Source organism: Neomonachus schauinslandi, chromosome 14 (assembly GCF_002201575.2).
Source record: "Neomonachus schauinslandi chromosome 14, ASM220157v2, whole genome shotgun sequence".
Taxonomy (NCBI): domain Eukaryota; kingdom Metazoa; phylum Chordata; class Mammalia; order Carnivora; family Phocidae; genus Neomonachus; species Neomonachus schauinslandi.
Genome location: NC_058416.1, coordinates 92,187,827 through 92,208,450, shown reverse-complemented (window position 1 = coordinate 92,208,450; position 20,624 = coordinate 92,187,827). Strand labels below are relative to the sequence as shown.

General features: G+C 44.6%; 1 protein-coding gene across 1 annotated transcript; it reads right to left on the bottom strand.

Annotated features, from left to right (window-relative positions):
* Positions 1-12,795: 12,795 nt before the first annotated feature.
* On the bottom strand, positions 12,796-19,426 carry LOC123323175 (zinc finger protein 26). The gene is made up of 3 exons (XM_044921047.1): positions 19,327-19,426; positions 18,970-19,065; positions 12,796-14,430 (listed from the first exon to the last, which is right to left on the bottom strand). Exons 1-3 carry the CDS (start codon positions 19,424-19,426, stop codon positions 13,079-13,081), a joined length of 1,548 nt encoding a protein of 515 aa, XP_044776982.1. The 3' UTR covers positions 12,796-13,078.
* Between the last annotated feature and the right edge of the window lie 1,198 nt (positions 19,427-20,624).

Here is a 20,624-nt window from a genome sequence, read left to right as displayed (position 1 = left end):
ATTCTCAATATGCAACATGTTTTAATTTTTTAATTTATTCCTTGTCTTTGAACTTTGTTTATAAAAATGTTAGTCCCTTAGATTTTAGTTTTGACATTATAAAAAGTATGTAGATTTTCCTTTATAGTTTCCTTATGTGTCTTATAAAGAAATCTTTCTCTTGAAAGAGAAAAAAAAATCTTTCTCCATTTTGTTATTGTAAAATATTTCCTTGTATTACCATTTAATAGTTTCAGCATTTTCCTTTGACATTTAAGTTTTAATCTTTCTGGAGTTGTGTGTATGCATATAGTGTGAAGTAATGATCTAATTTCATTTTGTTTCCATATGGAAGCTAATTTCCTAGGTTACACATTAGAAGCCTGAAGGCACAGCATCCTGACTTTGTGGTTTTCAACATCTTGGCCTTGTGGCTTCTAACACCCCGGGGCTGGCGGGCCAGGAGCCACAGTTATGAAACATGTGCTCTCCTCTTCAGCTGCCCCAGGATGACCCCTAGGTTTATTATAACACATATGCAAGGGTGGCTTCAGCAACCCCCCACCTGGCCCCCCCCCCCCCCCCGTGGGGAAAGATGGCCTTGACAGTTCCAGCAAGAACCCTGTAGAACCAAAAATTCCCCCTCCCAGAGACCGCCCTGGCTATGACCCACAACCTATACAAAACATAAAAAGAAAAGGCCCCCCTGACCCCAGGGCAGTGGCCTCCTCTGGGTGGGCCTGCTCTCCCTTCTCAAGAGTGTACTATCCTGGGGCGCCTGGGTGGCTCAGTCGTTAAGCGTCTGCCTTCGGCTCAGGTCATGATCCCTGGGCTCAAGTCCCGCGTTAGGCTCCCTGCTTGGCGGGAAGCCTGCTTCTCCCTCTCCCACTCCCCCTGCTTGTGTTCCCTCTCTTGCTGTGTCTCTCTCTGTCAAATAAATAAATAAAATCTTAAAAAAAGAAAAAGAGGGCGCCTGGTTAAGCATCTGCCTTCGGCTCAGGTCATGGTCCCGGAGTCCTGGGATCGAGTCCCGCATCGGGCTCCCTGCTCTGTGGGAAGTCTGCTTCTCCCTCTGCCTCTCTCTCTCTCTCTCTCTCTCTCATGAATAAATAAATAAAATCTTTAAAAAAAAAAAAGAAAAGAAAAAGAGTGTACCGTCCTTAATAACTGCCTGATGCCTGCTCTGTTCCTCCTGGCTGTGTTTACTGGAGCGAGGTTTCATAGGGAATCCAAGAACCGACACCTCCCTTCACACAAGGCGGACTCCCCCACTTCCTGAGGTGCTGGGGGTTAGGACTTCAACATATGAATTTGGAGGAAGGACACAATTCAGCCCTGAACACCAAGTATCAAACAGCACATTCTTTCTTCAATACTTATAAATTCATTTCTCTTATATCCGACGTTCCTATGTGGCCAAGGTACCCTTTCTGGAAGACTTTCTTTCTTTCTTTTTTCTTTAAGATTTTATTTATTTATTTGAGAGAGAGAGAGAGAGAGCAATCAAGCACAAGCAGGGGGACGAGCAGAGGGAGAAGCAGACTCCCCTCTGAGCAGGGGCCTGATGCGGGGCTCCGTCCCAGGACCCTGGGATCATGACCTGAGCAGAAAGAAGATGCTTAACCAACTGAGCCACCCAGGTACCCCTAAGTTTTTATTTTTAAGTAATCTCTACAGCCAACATGGGGCTCGAACTTACAACCCCAAGATCAAGAGTCACATGCTCTACCAACTGAGCCAGCCAAGTGCCCCATGAATTTTTCAGTTCTTTTATGAACTTTAATAGCATTTTATTATTTTATTCATAAATTATGTTTACATAAGTTTTTTTGTTTTTTGTTTTTTTAGAAAGGGAGAGAGGGGAGGGGCAGAAGGAGAGGGAGAAAGAGAATTCTAAGGAGGCTCCACACCCAGCATGGAGCCCGACACAGGGCTTGATCTCACGACCCTCAGATCGAGACCTGAGCTGAAATCAAGGGTCCAACGCTTAACCAACTGAGCCACCAAGGTGCCCCTGTGTTAGGCTCCCTGCTCAGTGGGGAGCCTAGTTCTCCCTCTCCCTCTGCCTCTCCCCCCTTCTTGTGCTTGCTCTTGCTCTTCTGTCAAATAAATAAATAAAATCTTTTTAAAAAATTCAACATTGTATCAGATGTATTCCTAAGAAGCTTATCATTCCTATTGATATTATGAACATGAGTTTTTTCCCCTAGTGTATTTTCTTACTGGCTATTAAATGTGCTATGGACTGAAAATTTGTGTCCTTCCAAAATTCTTTTGTTGAAATCCTAACCCCAGGCAACCCTCTCGGGTCCCCTCCCTCTTCAGGAGCTCAATAAACTTTGCTTTACTATCACTCAATAAACTTTGCTTTGCTGAAAAGAAAGAAAGAGAGAGAGAGAAAGAAAGAGAGAGAAAGAACGAAACACAGAGAGAAAGAAAGAAATCCTAACCCCAATGTGGCTATATTTGGATATGGGCATCTAAGGAAATTAAGGTTAAATGAGGTTATTTCCGTCTTATATGCCCAAAATACAACAGTGGGGAAGACACAGGAAAACTGCTACAGATACTCCTGTTCAACACTGGGGACAACAGGAGTCCGCACACAGCAGTCACTGCTCCATAGAAATTCTTAAATCCTGCTGAATGCATGTTACCAGGTCACCAATTGGTCCTGTTCTCTTGGAATTCTTCCTAGCTCTTGGCTGCACCCTTTCGATTTTGGCTCTGCCATCTGCATCATCCTTCCTTATTCACAAGAAGTGATCATGTTTGCAAGAGAGTACCCTTCTCAGCCTCCTTCCTGCCTCCAGAAAGTTGAGAGTCCAAAGATCTCTTTTTAGTTTGTATAGGGTTTGTCCTTTTCAGTCCAAGTTAATATTGCTGTTTAAACCTTTGTGGTGTGTGTATATACTATTTTTCAGTTTACAATTAGCTTTTTTGTTTCGTTTTTTTGCTGTAAACACTACACTTAACCATAGCATAAGTTTTGTCCTATATTTTTCTTTCTACTCACTTTGCCATTTCCTTTTTTTTTTTTAACTGAACACTCATAACACTCATGGTAACTCTTTACTTAGCATGTCTTCAACCTCATGGAAAAGTGATGGAAAATATTCTTGGAAATTGAGGTTGTAATGAAATTTTCTTCAAAATGGTTCTCCCCCAGGGGCACTTGGGTGGCTCAGTCAGTTAAGTGTCTGCCTTCAGCTCAGGTCATGATCGCAGGGTCCTGGGATCAAGCCCCACATTGGGCTCCCTGCTCAGCGGGTTCTGCTTCTCCCTCTCCTCCTGCCTCTCCCCCTGCTCGTGCTCTCTCTCAAATAAATAAATACCTCACGAACCCCTTCAGACGAAAAAAATGCTTTCTGAGGACCTCCCCCACTTCCTATGTACCCTCTGCAACAATACATATGTATAATTACTAAACTCCTTCTCCACCAAAATACTCTCAAAACAGAAATTTGGGAGTTCCCCTCTTGAAGAACAAGAAGGAGGTCTGGGTACCTCGGTGGCTCAGTCAGTTAAGCTCCTGACTCTTGATTTTGGCTCAGGTCATGATCTCAGGGTCCTGGCTCAGATGGGAGTCTGCTCGAGGATTCTCGTTCTCCTCTCCCTCTGCTCTTCCCCTCTGCTCACATGTTCTCTAACTAACTAAATAAATAAAATCCTTAAAAAAAAGAATTGAAGTAAGTCAACAAGCCCTCAGTGAGATAAGCCATGGCATCAGCTGGTAAGTTCTAAGAACCCAGTTGCAGATCTGGGGGAAAATAATTTTGAAGATTTTATTTATTTGAGAAGGAGACAGAGCATGAGTGGGGCGGAGGGGCAGAGGGAGAAGGAGAAGCAGACTCCCCGCTGAGCAGGGAATCAATGTGGGGCTTGATCCCAGAGTCCCGAGATCATGACCTGAGCTGAAGGCAGACACTTAACTGACTGAGCCACCCAGGCACCCCACCTGAGGGCATTTCTTACTTTGCGGACATTTTACTAGCTGAGAAAACTGTCTGGGTCACTTAACATCTCTTCCGGGAAATTGTTCTGTTTTTAGTTCCTCTCTCTGCTCTCACATTTTATTAAAAGTCCCGAGAAGAAACCAGGTGGCACCCAGACACTGTACCTGGAAAACTCGGCTAGTCCATTTAAGGGCATTAGGTAGGTTTTCTATCTTCCATCTACATTAGATGGCCATGTTGATAACTTGTCTGCCTTTACCTAAAAAGTCTCCTTTCCCCATGTTCCCATAGCACTGTCTCAAGTTTCTTCAAGCTCTCACCAACAACCTCTAGGCTCTGCTAATAACCTTCCCAAGGGCCCTTCAGGTTTTCACTAGTATTTTCCTCAAGAGTCTTCCAGATTCTACTTACCGCCCAGTGTCAAAGCCAGTAGGACCCTACTTCCAGGCCAAATTTTTTTTTTTTAAGATTTTATTTATTTATTTGACGGAGAGAGAATGAGAGAGAGAGGACATGAGGGGGGGAGGGCCAGAGGGAGAAGCAGGCTCCCCGCCGAGCAGGGAGCCCGATGCGGGACTCCATCCAGGGACTCCGGGATCATGACCTGAGCCGAAGGCAGTCGCTCGACCAATTGAGCCACCCAGGCGCCCCCCAGGCCAAATTTCTATTCCAATCACAACTGCTGCCTAAAATGTCACCCCAAAATCTTAGCATACATAACAACAAAGATGCTCTCACGGTTCTGTTGGTCAGGATTTCAGGAAAGGTGTGGCTGGGCACTTGGGGTTCAGGACGTCTCACGCAATGCTGTCCGTTTGGTGGCTGCAGCTGGGAAGGTGGCACTGGAGTATATGGGGAGGTGGATGGGCATCTCTTTCTCTTCATGTAGCCTCAGAACCTATGTAGTGTCTCGGCGTGGACTCTCAGAGGCTCCCCCCAGCACCACAGCCTGAGGGACTGGCCACATGGCAGCCTGAGAGCTTCAGAGCAAGTACTCCAGCCAAGACAGCAGAAGCTGCATTGCCTTTTTTTTTTTTTAACTTACGGTGTGTGTGTGTGTGCGTGCGCGCATGTGTGTGCGCGTGTGTGCCCGCGTGTAGCACGTGTGTCTGCACGTGTGTGCATGTATATGCGCGCACGCACGTGTGTCCGCACGCGTGCGCGTATATGTGCGCGCACGCACGTGTGTCCGCACGCGTGTGCATGTATATGTGCACGTGTGTCCGCACGCGTGCGTGTATATGTGCGCACGTGCACGTGTGTCCGCACGCGTGCGTGTATATGTGCGCACGTGCACGTGTGTCCGCATGTGTGTGCATGTATATGCGCGCATGCACGTGTGTCCGCACGCGTGCATGTATATGTGCGCACGTGCACGTGTGTCCACACGTGTGTGCATGTATATGTGAGCGCATGCACGTGTGTGTCCGTGCATGTGTGCATGTGTCCACAGGCACGTGTGCGTGCGTGTGTGTGTGTAAGGGGCGCGCAGCAGCCCACCACCACATTCTGCTGCTACCAGGGACCATCAGCAAATGGGACCCAGTGGGAGGAGTGGTACAGCCACATTGTGGAAAGGAGGTAAAAAGGGCTGGCTCTTGGCTACAGCCATCTTTGGAAAGAAAAATCCACCATATATGTCAAAAATGGCCCATTATCGGTAATTTCATATAGTTCAACCTAAACGGACATATACAAATGTGTGGGGAACGTAACCTAGATTCCATTTTACCCAGAAAACTTTCATCTATTTGGTCTATAATCATTGTTTTTCTATAGTCTCTATCCAGATTTGGTATGAAGTTTATACTAGGATTGTAAAATGAATTTGGGAGTTATCTATCCTTTTAAAAATTTCCAATACTGCTTGTATAACATAATGATGATCAAGTCCTTTAATGTTTGGTAAAATTTTACTGTTCAGTAATCTAAACTTGCTACATTTCTTGAGGGAAATTTCTGACTACAATTCAATTTCCATATTTGTTACTGATTTATTCAGTCTTGCTTTTTCTGCTTGGTCCATTTTGGTCGTGTATAATTTGCAAGAAAATTGAGAATTTTTTAAAAAGATTTTATTTATTTATTTGACAGAAACAGAGAGAGCAGAAGCAAGGGAAACAGCAGAGGCAGAGGGAGAAGCAGGCTCCCCGTTGAGCAGGGAGCCCGATGCGGGCTCGATCCCAGGACCCTGGGATCATGACCTGAGCCGAAGGCAGACGCTTAACGACTGAGCCACCCAGGCGCCCCGACTCTTCCTAATTTATTTTTATTTTTATTATTTTTTTTAAAAGATTTTATTTATTTGACAGAGAGAGACACAGCGAGAGAGGGAACACAAGCAGGGGGAGTGGGAGAGGGAGAAGCAGGCTTCCCGCCGAGCAGGGAGCCCAGTGGGGAGCTTGATCCCAGGACCCTGAGATCATGACCTGAGCCGAAGGCAGATGCTTAACGACTGAGCCGCCCAGGCGCCCTGAAAATTGAGAAATTTAATCTAACCTTTCATATTTAGTGGTACATGGTTATCCTTAGTATTCTCCTATAATTTTTCAAAACCTAAATTGTCTGTATTTATGTCCTCCTTTCATCTCACATTAGTTACAAGTACTTTCTCATGAATGTTCATGAATCTGTCACCCAGTCTGAGAAACAGGAAATTACAAATAATTTGCAGCTTCTATTTGCTGCCCCTCCACAGAAGCAGACGTCATCCTGAATATTTTGGTTATCATTTTCTTGCTTCTGTTTTCATCATTTTGTCACAGATACATGCCTGTCTAAATAATACGTAATTCCATTTCACTTTATTTTGGCCTCTAACAATGATATTATATCCCTAGGGCTTGAACATATGGTTTATTCAGTTGCAATTTATGTCACAGAACATAATATTCCATTGACTCTATATAATAGCTTATTCATTTCCCTTTTACATCTTTATTAGATTTGTTTTAATTGAAACTTCTATTGAGATAATTATAAATTCACCTGTAGTGTAAAAAATAATAGAAAGAGATCCTTATACTTTGCCCAGTTTACCCCAATGTTAACATTTTGCAAAACTACAGTACATCACAGCCAGAATATTGACCTTAATACAGCCCATAATACATACTCAGATTTCTCCAGTTTCACTTACACTCATGTTCATGTATGAAGTTCTATTCAGTTTTATCACCTGTGTAGGTTCATGTATCAACAACAACTGAACAACTCTTCAGTATCAGTACATGATACTGAACAGTTCCCACAGCACAAGATTTTTTTTTTACATTTAGTATTTTGATACTTTTGAAAATAGATTCATTTTATTAAATTCCATTTCGCAAAGCTTTTCTTGTATGTAGAAATAGAATTGATTTGGATATATTGACCTGACATCTGATCACTTTGCTAAATTCATTTTTTTCATCTATTTAGAAATGATTTGATACTGATGAAAAGTTGAAAAAAATCACAGAATTACAGAATTTACAGGATAGGGAAGATTCCTAAATATACTTTACCTACATTCCCCAGGTGTTAATATTTTACCATGTCTGCTTTCTCCATAAAAGAAAATACTTCTCTTGAAAGGTAGAACATGAGTTGCAGACATAATTCCTCTAACACTATGAACACTGCAGTGTCTACAAGAGGGTCATTCCATTAACTAACCACAGTAAGTTATCAAATTGAGGAAATGAACCTAAATGCAGTACTGTTTATCAAATACACAGAACTGATTCAAATTCCATCAGTAGTTCCCATAAAGTCCAAGAAGCAAAACTGGGATTCAATATCCGATTTCATGTATCTTTAGTTACCTCTAAATTTAAAAAAAAATTTTTAAATTTTAGGTAAACTCTAGTCCACACATGGGGCTCGACTCACGACTCCAAGATCAAGAGCCGCATGTTCCCCTGACTGAGCCAGCCAGGTGTCCCTCTTTAGTTACCTTTAAACTGGACCAGTCTTTCAGTCTTTCCTGACCTCAACATATTTAAAAGTGTTGCCATTTTCATGCTGAATGACTCTAACCTGGGTTTGTTAGGTGTTTCCTCAAGATTTATTTATTTTTTTAAAAGATTTTATTTATTTGAGAGAGAGAGACACAGCGAGAGAGGGAACACGAGCAGGGGGAGTGGGAGAGGGAGAAGCAGGCTTCCCGCGGAGCAGGGAGCCCGATGCGGGGCTCGATCCCAGGACCCTGGGATCATGACCTGAGCCGAAGGCAGACGCTTAACGACTGAGCCATCCAGGCGCCCTCCTCAGGATTTAGATTCAGGTTACGCATTTTTGGCAGGAATACTACACAAGTGATGTGTCTTTCTCAGAGATCCATATCGAGTTCCATATTTATTTGTGCCAATAATAGCAATATTCATTTTGATTGCTTAATTAAGGTGGTAAATGTCAGATTTCTCTTTTGTAAAATTCTTATTTTTCCAATTGTAATTAATAAGTATCTCGTGGGCAGAGGTTTTAAGACTTTCACCCACCTAATTTTTGCATTCATGGATGATTCTTGTCTAAGACAAATATTACTGTGCTGGCCACCAAGGGTTGAGTTTTCTAATTATGTCATTTTTTTTTAAAGATTTTATTTATTTATTTGACAGAGAGAGAGAGACTGCAAGAGAGGGAACACAAGCAGGGGAGTGGGAGAGGGAGAAGCAGGCTTCCCCGCCGAGCAGGGAGCCCGATGCGGGGCTCGATCCCAGGACCCTGGGATCATGACCTGAGCCGAAGGCAGACGCTTAACGACTGAGCCACCCAGGCGCCCCTAATTATGTCATTTCTTATGTATTAAGTGATATTTTACTTTAAAGAAATAAGTTTTCCCTTCTCTCCTACTTGTTTATACATTTGCATATTTATATCAATATGGATCCATGGACTTATTTTATTCTTTTGGTTATAACCTGCTATCATTATTTATTTGAATGCTCTAACTGTTCCAGATTAGGCCAGTGTTAAGCTGGTTGCAGTGTTCTTTTGACAAGACTCCATCATTAAATTTTTGAGGTTTGTTCTATGACCTGGCACTTGATCTATACTGTATAATATTCCCTGTGCACTTGAGAATAATGTATATTCTGCTGTAGTTGGGTGGAGTGCTCCATGTATGTGTTAGGTCAAGGTTTATAGTGTTGTTCAAGCTGTCTATTTCTTTGTTGATTGTTATGGGTTGAATTGTATCCCCGCAGAAGAGATATGTTGGAATCCTGACCACACACCTCAGACCGTGACCTTATTTAGAGAGAGAGTCTACAGAGATAATCATTTTTTAAAAAATATTTTATTTATTTAGGGGCGCCTGGGTGGCTCAGTCGTTAGGCGTCTGCCTTCAGCTCAGGTCATGATCCCGGAGTCCTGGGATTGAGCCCCGCATTGGGCTCCCTGCTCAGTGCGAAGCCTGCTTCTCCCTCTCCCACTCCCCGCTGCTTGTGCTTGCTCTCTCTCTCTGACATATAAATAAATAAAATCTTCAAAAAGTAGTTCTTAAAAAAAAGAAAATTGGGGGCCCCTGGGTGGCTCAGTCATTAGGCGTCTGCCTTCTGCTCAGGTCATGATCCCAGGGTCCTGGGATGGAGCCCTGCGTCGGGCTCCCTGCTCGGCGGGAAGCCTACTTCTCCCTCTCCCACTCCCCCTGCTTGTGTTCCCTCTCTCACTGTGCCTCTCTCAGTCAAATAGATAAATAAAATCTTTAAAAAAAAAAAAAAAGAAAATTGGAGGAAAACATAATTTTTGTAATAAAGTGACAGAGAACTTGGCTAAACTGTGTTCTAGTGCTTCGTACAAAGAACTTATAAATAATGAACTGGAACATTTAGCTGAACAGATTTCTAAGCAGAGTGTTGAAGACATGGCCTGACTTCTTGCTGCTAATAGTACAATTTGGGAGGACAGAGATAAACTGAAAAATGAATTGTTAAGCATAAAGGAACTAGATTTTGAAAATTTGAAAGATTCTCAGCTTATCCATATTGCAAAAAATGAGAAAGCATGCTCTGGAGAGAACAAGGGTGTGCCTTGTGAATCCATCAGCCATCTCAGCAGAAATGCTACCAACTTGGACTGAAGGGGACAGAGAAAGGTGAATGAAGAAAGTCATTGGCTGTCCTGGAAACAGGCCAATAGAGCTCTCTAGATGGGCACATGGGTCATCCTTAAAGACAAAGGAAGAGTGACCCCAAGGGCAGAGCCACCTCCTTAGACTCAGAGAGTGAAGCCACCTTTTCAATTCCAGAGGCTTGTCCACCATCCAGGGATGAGGGGCAGGGCCATCACCCAGTGGTCTCAGAGGACCGAGCATTTGGCCAGAGAATTATTCCCAGGCCTTAAAATCTAATGGAATTTGCCGTTAGGTTTTAACTTGCTTGGGACTCACAACCCTTTTTCCTGATTTCTCCCTTTTAGGATAAGATAGTCTACTTTATGCCTGTCTAATCATTGTATTTTGGAAGCAGGTAACCTGTCTGGTTTCACACATTCCCAAATGGAGAGGAATATTGCCCCAGGATGAAGCATACCCCATCTCACCCACATCTGATTTAGATGGTATTTAGAGATTCTGGAGTTGATGCTTGGGTGAAGTAAGCCTTCTGGGGGTGTTGGGCTGGGGAGAATGTATTTTGCACATGAAAAGGACACGGATGGGGGGCGAGGAGCAAGAGGGCAAACTTACATGTTGAATTACGTCCGTTCGAAAAAAATGTATTGGATTCTTAGTCCCCAGTACCTTAGGATGTGAAGTTAATTAGCAATAGTATCTTTACAGAGATAATCACGTGAAAATGAGATAATTAGGGTGAGACCTAAGCCAATAAGTGGGATCCTTCTAAAAGACTGGGGCAGAGAGTTGGTAGCGATGAGCCCTGGGGTGTTGGCAGAATAAGCTTCCTCCTGCAAGGCAAGGTCCACTTCTTCAGGGAGGGGAAGGGACTCTACACCAGGACTTGGCAGGTTTTGTAGGCAACAGCATCTGCCACAACTCTGCCATTGTAGTTAGTGCCAAAGCCACCAGACAATACAATTAACGTATGGTTATGTTCCAATAAAACCTGACTGATGGATACTGAGACTTGAATTTCAAATAATTTTCTCAATTGGTGAAGTAGTTTTGGTCTTTTTGCAACCATTTAAAAACCTAAAGACTTCTTGGCTTCCGTCCATACAAATATAGGCAGCAAGCTGTATTTGACCTGCGAGCTGTAGCCTGCCAACGTCTAAGCTACGTATTTCTGAGGGAAGAGCATCCAGCGCAGTTTCTCAGGAGTCTGCCAGGCTGAGTCCTCACACTTCGGTCAGGTATCCCTACATGAACTGTCAAGAGACTACTTTTTCTAGGGGCACCTGGGCGGCTCAGTCGATGAAGCGTCTGCCTTCAGCTCAGGTCATGATCTCAGGGTCCTGGGATCGAGCCCCACGTTGGGTTCCCTGCTCAGCTGGGAGTCTGCTTCTCCCTCTCCCTCTGCCACTCCCCCTGCTCACTCTCTCTCACAAATAAATACATCTTTAAAAAAATTACTAAAAAGACTACTTTTTCTATACCGATACATGTTTCTATAAGGGATTAGCAAGCATGTGAAGTGGATGGTTTAATTCAGCAACGTCACCGTTAACGCTCTTCCTTGAAATGAGCTTTCAGGGCTTCACATCTGTCACTGTTGTGATTAAGAGCTAACAGGACCAGAGTAGCCATCCCATCTCCTGTGTCAGATTTCCTCATAAATTAAAAACTCTTCTATGGCAATAGCCTTCAGTGTTCCCAGAATCTTATCATCAGGGGCCACAAGGTTCTTGGTGTAAACAAGCAATAGCACTTTGTACTATGGGCTAAAGTTTCCACATTGGAATGTAAACAAGAACCTGATTTTCTTCTCGCCTCAGGAAAAAAGCCCTCTTTTGTGACATACACTACTGCCCAGCAACAATTTATTGATTAAAGCCCTTCAGTAATATGAGATAGAAATTCACTCTCCTTAACGTGAGCAGGAAAACATTTTTATTGAAGAGAGGCGGAAGCACACAGGCCAGAAAACCAGGTTCAAAGAGGGACAGCACCCAGACTTATTCCGGGAAACCAATACAGCAGGAAGGAATTGATGGCCCTCCATTCTGGGGCAAGACTAAGTGAGTCCCACACGTCCCTTCTGGTTCACATGAGGCTGAGTCAGAGACTCAGGATCCAGGAACGAGGCTACCATGAGCCGGCAATGGGCATAATGCTCACCGGTAGCTGGCGCAGCAGGTGCCCTGAGAGACACCAACCCGGAGATGCACACACCAGAGAGGTGCTCCTCCAGAGAAAACTAGGGTGTTCTCGCCAATCAGTGGAGAACACACTCTGAACTGCTAAAATATAATCTCTCTCTCTCTGCTCCTACACAGCAGCCCCATGATAACTGTCAGACCCACGTACAAAGACTGCTGAGTAAGTAAACTCATTTGGGGAACAGAATCTTTCCATTTATTAAAAGCCACACTACTTTAGTTGCTAAGAAATAAAGAGACAAAACTGATATTTAGCATTTAATATGGAGAATATTAGGGGATGTTATTCCACAAACTACCAAATATATGCATGACAAGTTACATTAAAAAATAAAATACCAAAGTTTTAAAAAATGCTATTCAGTGTTACTCAAGAAAGTCACACTAAATATTTCTTAACCTTCAGAATATGTTCCTTGATGTTTTCCTGACCATTGCTTTATTTACATATTAAAATAAAAAACAACTTTATACTCCACCATGAAAAAATCCACCATTTAAAATTGAGATTTTCTTCACTCTAAAACAGCTTCAAATCTGGAATGTGACTCTCCACACATACATTTCGTATGGGAAAATGCTTTCCTGATTTATTAAATTTGGCAAGTTTTAAATACGAATTCTCTGAATTTTATCTTTATCATGATGCTAGTGCACTTCATAGTTACTGCTCCTCATTCCTTGAGTGCTTGTCTACAGACTCATAGGACTTATTTCTGAAAGCTTTTGCCCATTCATTCCAAATATGATGGTCTCTCTCTGACTTAATTGATAGTGTATTTTTAGGACTTCCTGCTTCTGCATCCCATCTCCATTATCATCTAAAGTCTCCTGAGAATCAACGTCTGTGAGAAAGTCCCTAACATCTACTTCATTCTAATTTCTCACTTGTGAGTTTTTCGATGTATACGAAGCCCTGAGTTCCAACAGAAGGATTTCCCACATTCAGAGCATTTCCACGGCTTCTCTCCTGTGTGAACTCTCTGATGTTCACTGAGGGACGACTTCTGAGTGAAGGCCTTCCCACATTCACCACACTTAAAAGGTTTTTCTCCCGAGTGAGTTTTCTGGTGTATCTGAAGTGACGCCTTCCTGGGATAGGCTTTCTCACATTCGCTGCATTCATAGGGTTTCTCCGTCGAGTGAGTCCTCTGGTGTATGATGAGCTGGGATTTCCCACAAAAGGCTCTCTCACAGAAACTACATTCGTAGGGTCTCTCTCCGGTGTGCGTTCTCCTATGTATAACAAGATATGATTTGCTGCTGAAAGCCTTCCCACACTCACTGCATCCGTAGGGCTTCTCGCCTGCATGCGCTCTCAGATGTGCAGTGAGCTGTTCCTTCCTACCGAAGGCTTTCCCACATTCACTGCACTGATAAGGATTATTTCCCGTGTGGATTCCCTGGTGAACAACAAGTTGTGTCTTCATATTGAAGGCTTTCCCACAATCGCTGCACTGGTAGGGTTTCTCCCCTGTGTGCATTCTGATGTGAACCAGGAGGTAGGACTTACTCCTAAAAGCTTTCCCACATTCACTGCATTTATGGGGCTTCACTCCTGTGTGAGTCCTCTGGTGTACGACGAACGGTGACTTCAAACTGAAGGCTTTCCCACACTCCCCACATTCATAAGGTTTCACGCCCGTGTGGCTTCTCTGGTGTAAAAGCAGCTGTGATTTCCAGCTGTAGGCTTTCCCACATTCACTGCAGCCATAAGGTTTCCCCCCTGTGTGAATTTCCTGATGGACGATGAGCTGTGACCTGAAGGAGAATACCTTCCCACACTCACTGCAGGAGTAGGGCTTTTCTCCCGTGTGCACCCTCTGATGAGCATTAAGGTTTGACTTGGCACTGAATGCCCTTTCACATTTGGTGCATTCGTAAGGCCTCTCTCCCGTATGAATTCTGAGATGGACAATCAGTTGTGACTTACAACGAAAAGCTTTCCCACATTCATTACACACACAGTTTTTTTCTATACTATGAGCTCTTTGATGCTTAAGAAAATAGGATTCTTCATATCCATGGAACTTATCAGGATTTTTTCTCAGACAGCTTTTGGTTGAACCTGAGTTTTGTGTCAGACCTTTTACATGTGTGTTGTACTTATGGATTCTTTGTCTTGAAGGAACATGGGTTCTGCTCAGATGACGTTTTCCAAATGCGCCAAAAGCATAACTTCCCTCGATATTTTCAAACTCATCTTGATTTTTCTGGTACCATTCTTTCCAACCTTCTAGGAAAAATAAATATATATATACATATATATATATTTTAATCATCAATGTAGCTGATCTGGAATTAGAGAGCTATAAAACTGTCATGTGATGAGTGTTTTTTGCTTAATAACAGGCCTCAGACACCGGTTCAAAAGAAATACTGGCCAAGCCCACATGTGCCATATATCTGAGCTATGGAGCATGAGGAACTGTGTTAAACCAAATCCCATTATGGAAATGGATGGCAAATTAGCAGTGATCAAAAATGGTTTTTAAAATAGAAGCTTAGGGCCACCTGGGTGGCTCAGTGTGTTGAGTGACTGAGTCTTGGTTTCAGCTCAGGTCATGATCTCAGGATGAGATCGAGCCCCACGTTGGGCTTGTGCTTACTGGGGAGCCTGCTTGAGATTCCCTCTCCCCCCACCCCACCCCCGGTCACACATGCTCTCCTTCTCTCTCTCAAAAAAAAAAAAAAAAAGAAAAAGAAAAAGAGAACACGAGGCTTAAGATGCTTAGCCTGCACTTAGGACCCAACACCATTTATCTTATATCTGAATGTTATTATTACAGGGGCTTATTCAAAAAGTGAATTCAGAGGATACCGAGTAACCAGGGTTTAACATTCAGATAGGTACGAGACATTAAAAGTAAGACTCAGTTAGCCATAGGAAAATTAGGGGCAAGAGCATTCCAAACAGACGGAAAAGCACATACAAAATTCTTGAGAAAGGAACACCTGTTTGGCACAGTTAAGAAATAGAAAAAATGGGATGCCTCGTTGGCTTGGTCGGGGGAGCCTGTGACTCCTGTCGTCAGGGTCATGAGTTTGAGCCCCACGTTGGGTGTGAAGCCTACAAGTTTAAAAAAAAAAGAAAAGAAAAGAAAAATATTTTGAAAAAAGGTTGGGACAGCTAAAACCCACTGAGTGAACAGAGTGCGTCAAGAACCAAATAGGCAGGCAAAAAAGTTTTCATCTTACCCAAAGGTAAGAGGACACCTTGATTCGTGTTGTGCTTTCTAGAGTATTTTTATTAAAGATTTTATTTATCTGTCAGAGAGAGAGAGACGGAGAGAGACAGAGAGAGCACAAGCAGGGGGAGGGGTAGGCAGAGGGAGGGGCAGGCTACCCGCTGAGCAGGGAGCCCAAAGTGGGACTCAATCCCAGGACCCGGGGATCATGACCTGAGCCGAAGGTAGACACTTCACAAACTGAGCCACCCAGGCGCCCCTCGTGTTGTGCTTTTAAAAGATGTTTGCCTGTTATGTAGAAAATGAATAGGTGAAGGGCTGAGAGACAAACGAGGAAGCCCTTGTAGTAGTGCGGGAAGACGTCACAGTGGTTTGGACTAAACTCTGGAGCTGAGCAAATGTGGAATGCATCTGGAGAGAACCAAGAAAATCTACCAAAGGACTGGGTGAAGGAGAAGGTGAGAGAAGGGGAGGCTTTAAGAACTCCAGATTTTAGGCTGGAGAAACAGGAGGTGCTGCTCTCTGAGAGAGAAAATGTTTGCAGGAAAAATTAAGGACTTTGTTTTGGATCTGACTACACTTGAGATCTCAGCTAAATACCCAAATGGAGAGGAGACAGCAAGTAGGCAGACAGACGGAAGTTCAGTGCTCAGAGAAAAGCAGGCGTCAACAACATGTAAAAGGTCTTAAACACCATGAAGGACGAGACCTTCCAGGGAAGGTGTGCAGATGACACATGTGGCCGGACAATGATGAGGCCCAACAGGAGCATGATGCTGAGTGTGAGGCCCACAGGGCACCAGGAAAGGCACACTCCTTAGGGGCACAGCCTCATCATGTTGCTACAGCTGTCCTGTGGGGCCACCAGGGGCTCTCCTGCCTCCTCAGGACCTCCTGATAAACCCTCTCTCCCCACTCATGCGGGAACAGTTTGCATTATGGTTTGTGCCTCAAAGTAGGGCCACTAAACTCAAGGACAGGGGTGAGAATACCAAGACCAATGGCTAGAAGACTTCTCAGGCCTGAATAAATGCTCAGACCACTTTTGGTTGTTGGTATTGGCTTCACAGAATTAGTCGGAAAAAAAAGACTGACTGGAAGCTTGTTGGGTGGGTTGGTTTTTTTTTTTTAAGATTTTATTTATTTATTTATTTATTTATTTATTTATTTGACAGAGAGAGAGAGAGACAAGCAGGGGGCGCAGTAGAGGGAGAAGCAGACTGCTGAGCAGGGAGCCCAATGCAGGACTCGGTCCCAGGACCCTGGGCCGAAGGCAGACGCTCAACCAACTGAGCCACCCAGGCGCCCCACTTGTTAGGTTTCGAAGGAAACCTAAGCCTGGTCTGATAACAGCCTATGATTCTTTAGTCCCAAATACGCCCACATCTGTACCAACAGACAGGACCATATTCTCTCCAAGCATCGTCTCATCTATGCCAACAGGACAAAAAGACTGGAGTGAACAGGGAAAGTATGCTAGAGCAAGAAGTCGTCTTTGATTTTTTTTCTCAAAGAGGAAAGTGTGTGATGGACCGCTATCCCCCATCCACCCCTCTGCACAGAGGAGCTTCCGTTAGTTTCCGGATCCTTCCCCACCACTGCATGTGTCCAGAATAGACCGCTGATCTTTTAAGCCCACGTCCGTTCAGATCGTGAGGCCACAGCCACACCCATCTCAAGAAATCCTGGCCTTGCAACTGGACTCGGGCCCAGGATGAGAACACAGGCTGCCTCCCTTGGGGAAGGAATGACGATGTTTCGTGTTAACATTAGCATTTTTGAAGCTGCACAGGTGGACAGAAGGGCACATGTGCGGCACACCCAAAGGGAGGACTCACACTGCTCACCGCAGAGCCACACGCACTTCCCCTCTTCCGTGCACCAGCCCTGACTGGTGAGGACATGGTCCGTGTGGTCCCCCACCAAGCCCTCCCCGCCCCCACATCACGGCTAGTTCAGGCACTGGCATGTCAGCTGTAAGAAAACATGCCGGCAGGCTTCTGAGAAAGAGTCTGGGGACTGGTGAAGGGGATTTTGGGGAAAGAAACAGGACTTATCCAGTGACTCCTGCTGTGTCTGCATATGATGCCTGGCATGGAGGAACCTACCAGGACAAAGGAAAAGAAAAGCATAACCTCTCAGGGTGAGAAAAGGGAGGCAGATGGATCGCTGACATCACCAAGCTCCTTGTTTTTTTTTTTAAGTTAGATAGTTAGTTAGTCATCTATGTACGTACACATCTACTAATCTATCATGAGGGGGAGAGAGAGAATCTCAAGCAGTCTTTGCACTGAGCACAAGCCCAATGCAGGGCTCGATCCTAGAACCCTGAGGTCATGACCTGAGCCAAAATCAAGACTGAGCCACCAGGAACCCCTGACATCACTAAGCTTCTGAATTAAGCCACTGTGGAGCTGCTGTCCTATGGCAGACAACTGTCATTTGAGACTATAAATTCCTTATTCTTTATTCTGGTTGAACAAAGGATGTAAGATACTTGTTTATTTTCTCAGACTAGTGATAGGATGCTTATGAAAACAAATCCAGCAGGAATAGCTAAGGAGAAGACTAGAGTTCTCAAATATGGCTAAGAATTTGAGCTTCCCATGCCTGAGAGAACACTGATCTAGTCTGGGTGACAACTGAGGGGACAGGAGCTATGAAGATAAAATAGCGGCAAAAACAGAAGCAGTACTAAGATTCGCAGCTGTACTAAGTACTAAGTACTAAGATGGTACCATGAGCGCAACAGCAGCAGTAAGAAACGTGGGGAGGCCAAAGACGAAGAGCTCCTTCCCATTTCTGCTACTGAGAATGAAAAGTGAGGAAGCCCGGGGCTCTTTACAAGCATTTAACACGAGGGACGAGAGTGTAGAAGGGAAGAGGATGAGGATATCCATGGGACGTTATGACATGGGAGAAAGCAAGCTTAGGCAGAAGAGCCTTTCAGCTGTTACAATATTGGTGAGAGAACAGCCAGATTTGGGAAATACGCCCTTCTGGAGGACTCGAGAGGGAAGGATAAAGAGGAGCCAGGAAATGTTAAGGTGATAAAATCACTTCATGACACAGGTGAGACGGGGCTAGGTTTCAGAATCCTTCAGAAAAGTGCCCAAGAAAGTAACAGCTATAATTTCACAGTGAAAGAAAAGGAAACAATGCATTCTCTGAAGAAGGTGATGCTGAGCAAAGGACGAGGAAGACTGAGGGATTTATCTGTGGAAGGCAAGAGAGAAAGTCAACGTAAGGGAAGTAGAGGGCGTGAGTCACACGAAGGGAGAGGAGAGAAACTCTCTGGAAGCGAGGACAGCTAATGCAGTCCATGACCATAGGAAGGAAGGAAACCAACCCAGAAAAACATCTGAGCAGAGTGCAGACAAGAAGGCATGCCTGCGTCTCAGACCCAAGAGAGGGAAGCCCAAACATGGGTAGAGCAATGGTCCTTTCCTTTCCTGAGGAGCTAGCTTGGCTAACTTGGCTCCTCCCGAGTTGCCCCAGTGGTTCAGGGGCTTCAAAGCAGAGCTTCCACACAACACTGCCTGAGGTTCACGCCCACACCCCCATCTTCCTGGTTCCCACTCACCCACCTGGACAGCTCTGACGGGAAACTTTGGCATTTATTATCCATGGCTCCTCTCCTTGCTCCAACTTGAAGATTAAATCAGGTTTGGTACCATGATACCCTGTTGGTGGAAAATCATAAAGGATGTGGCCAAGCTGCTAGGGACTAAGGGATCCAGAACTACAAAATGAAACTGCTCACTGGCACTTGGGGGAAGACTACACGAGGAGATGAGGCCCAAATAGGGACTACGAGCCTTTGATCTCTGAAGTTCAAGCCCACAACCAGGAAGCCCTTTGGAGACCTCAGGGTAGATCAACAAAAGAAAAAGGGTGGCGATTTATAAATCACAGTCTGAGATCGACAGAGAAGCTGCACTTACCCACAGACACCAGGTGGCTGTAGTTCTCCAGGATCACATCCCTGTAAAGGTACTTCTGCGTAGAGTCCAGTAACTGCCACTCTTCCCAGGTGAACTCCATAGATATATCCTTGAATGACAATAATCCCTGGAATAATATACATCCCATTCAATTGGATACCATTACGTTAGGTGACGTGGAACAGATGTATAGGACCTGGGAAGGAGAGATGTTCCTCCACAGACTGCCTCCTGTGCCCAGATCAGCACTGACTTTCAGAATAAAACAAAAAAAAAAAACCCGGGGCGCCTGGGTGGCTCAGTCGGTGAAGCGTCTGCCTTGGGCTCAGGTCACGATCCCAGGGTCCTGGGATCATGACCTGAGCCGAAGGCAGACGCTTAACCATCTGAGCCACCCAGGTGCCCCGATAAATAAAATCTTTTAAAAAAATTAAAACAGGGGCGCCTGGATGGCTCAGTCGGTGAAGCGTCTGCCTTGGGCTCAGGTCATGATCTCAGGGTCCTGGGATCGAGCCCCATGTCTGGCTCCCTGCTCGGCGGGGAGCCTGCTTCTCCCTCTCCCTCTGCCCCTCCCCCCGCTCGTTCCCTCACTCACTCGCTTTCAAATGAACAAATTAAAAAAATCTTAAAAGAAAAAAACCAAAAACTTTTGAGCTTCCATGAGCCAGATACTGTTTTTGGTCCCAAAAATTTCAGGACGAACACAACCAACTTCTGCCCTCAAGAAGCTTCTAGTCTTGGGACGCCTGGGTGGCTCAGTTGGTTGAGCATCTGCCTTTGGCTTGGGTCGTGATCTCGGGGTCGTGGGATCGAGCCCCATGTCGGGCTCCCTGTTCGGCGAGGAGTCTGCTTCTCTCTCTCCCTCTGCCCCTCCCCCTCCCCCTGCTCTCTCTCTCTCTCTGATATAAAATTAAATTAAATTTAATTTAATTTAAAAAATAAAAGCTTCCAGTCTTGTAGAGGGAAATAAACATTTATACATGGAGAAGAAACAGGTGTTACAAGTCTTTGATAAAAAAATTATCCAGGATATATTTTGCCCAGAGATGGAGAGAACAATTCTAAACACATGGGAAGGTGTGACATCTTGATAGCTGTTCAACCCATCTTGAGTCTTAGACAGAGTGAGAGCTTGGCACCATAAAAAAAAAAAAGGAAAGAAAAGGCCAAATAGGTAAATTCCTAGCCGCCTTTCCAGAGAATAAGGGGCCCATTACTGAGGTCAACCAGGGTTCACTCCAGCATAGACTCCGAGCCTGGAGCTAGGGCTGCAGAGCTGCAGATGATGGAGAGCCGCT

Coding starts and splice junctions, on each gene's coding strand:
- LOC123323175 (XM_044921047.1), bottom strand. CDS start 19,426: ATGGAGTTCACCTGGGAAGAGTGGCAGTTACTGGACTCTACGCAGAAG. Junction 19,066..19,326: donor CAGCCACCTGGTGTCTGTGG/GTAAGTGCAGCT, acceptor TTCCACCAACAG/GGTATCATGGTACCAAACCT. Junction 14,431..18,969: donor TTCCCGTCAGAGCTGTCCAG/GTGGGTGAGTGG, acceptor TATTTTTCCTAG/AAGGTTGGAAAGAATGGTAC.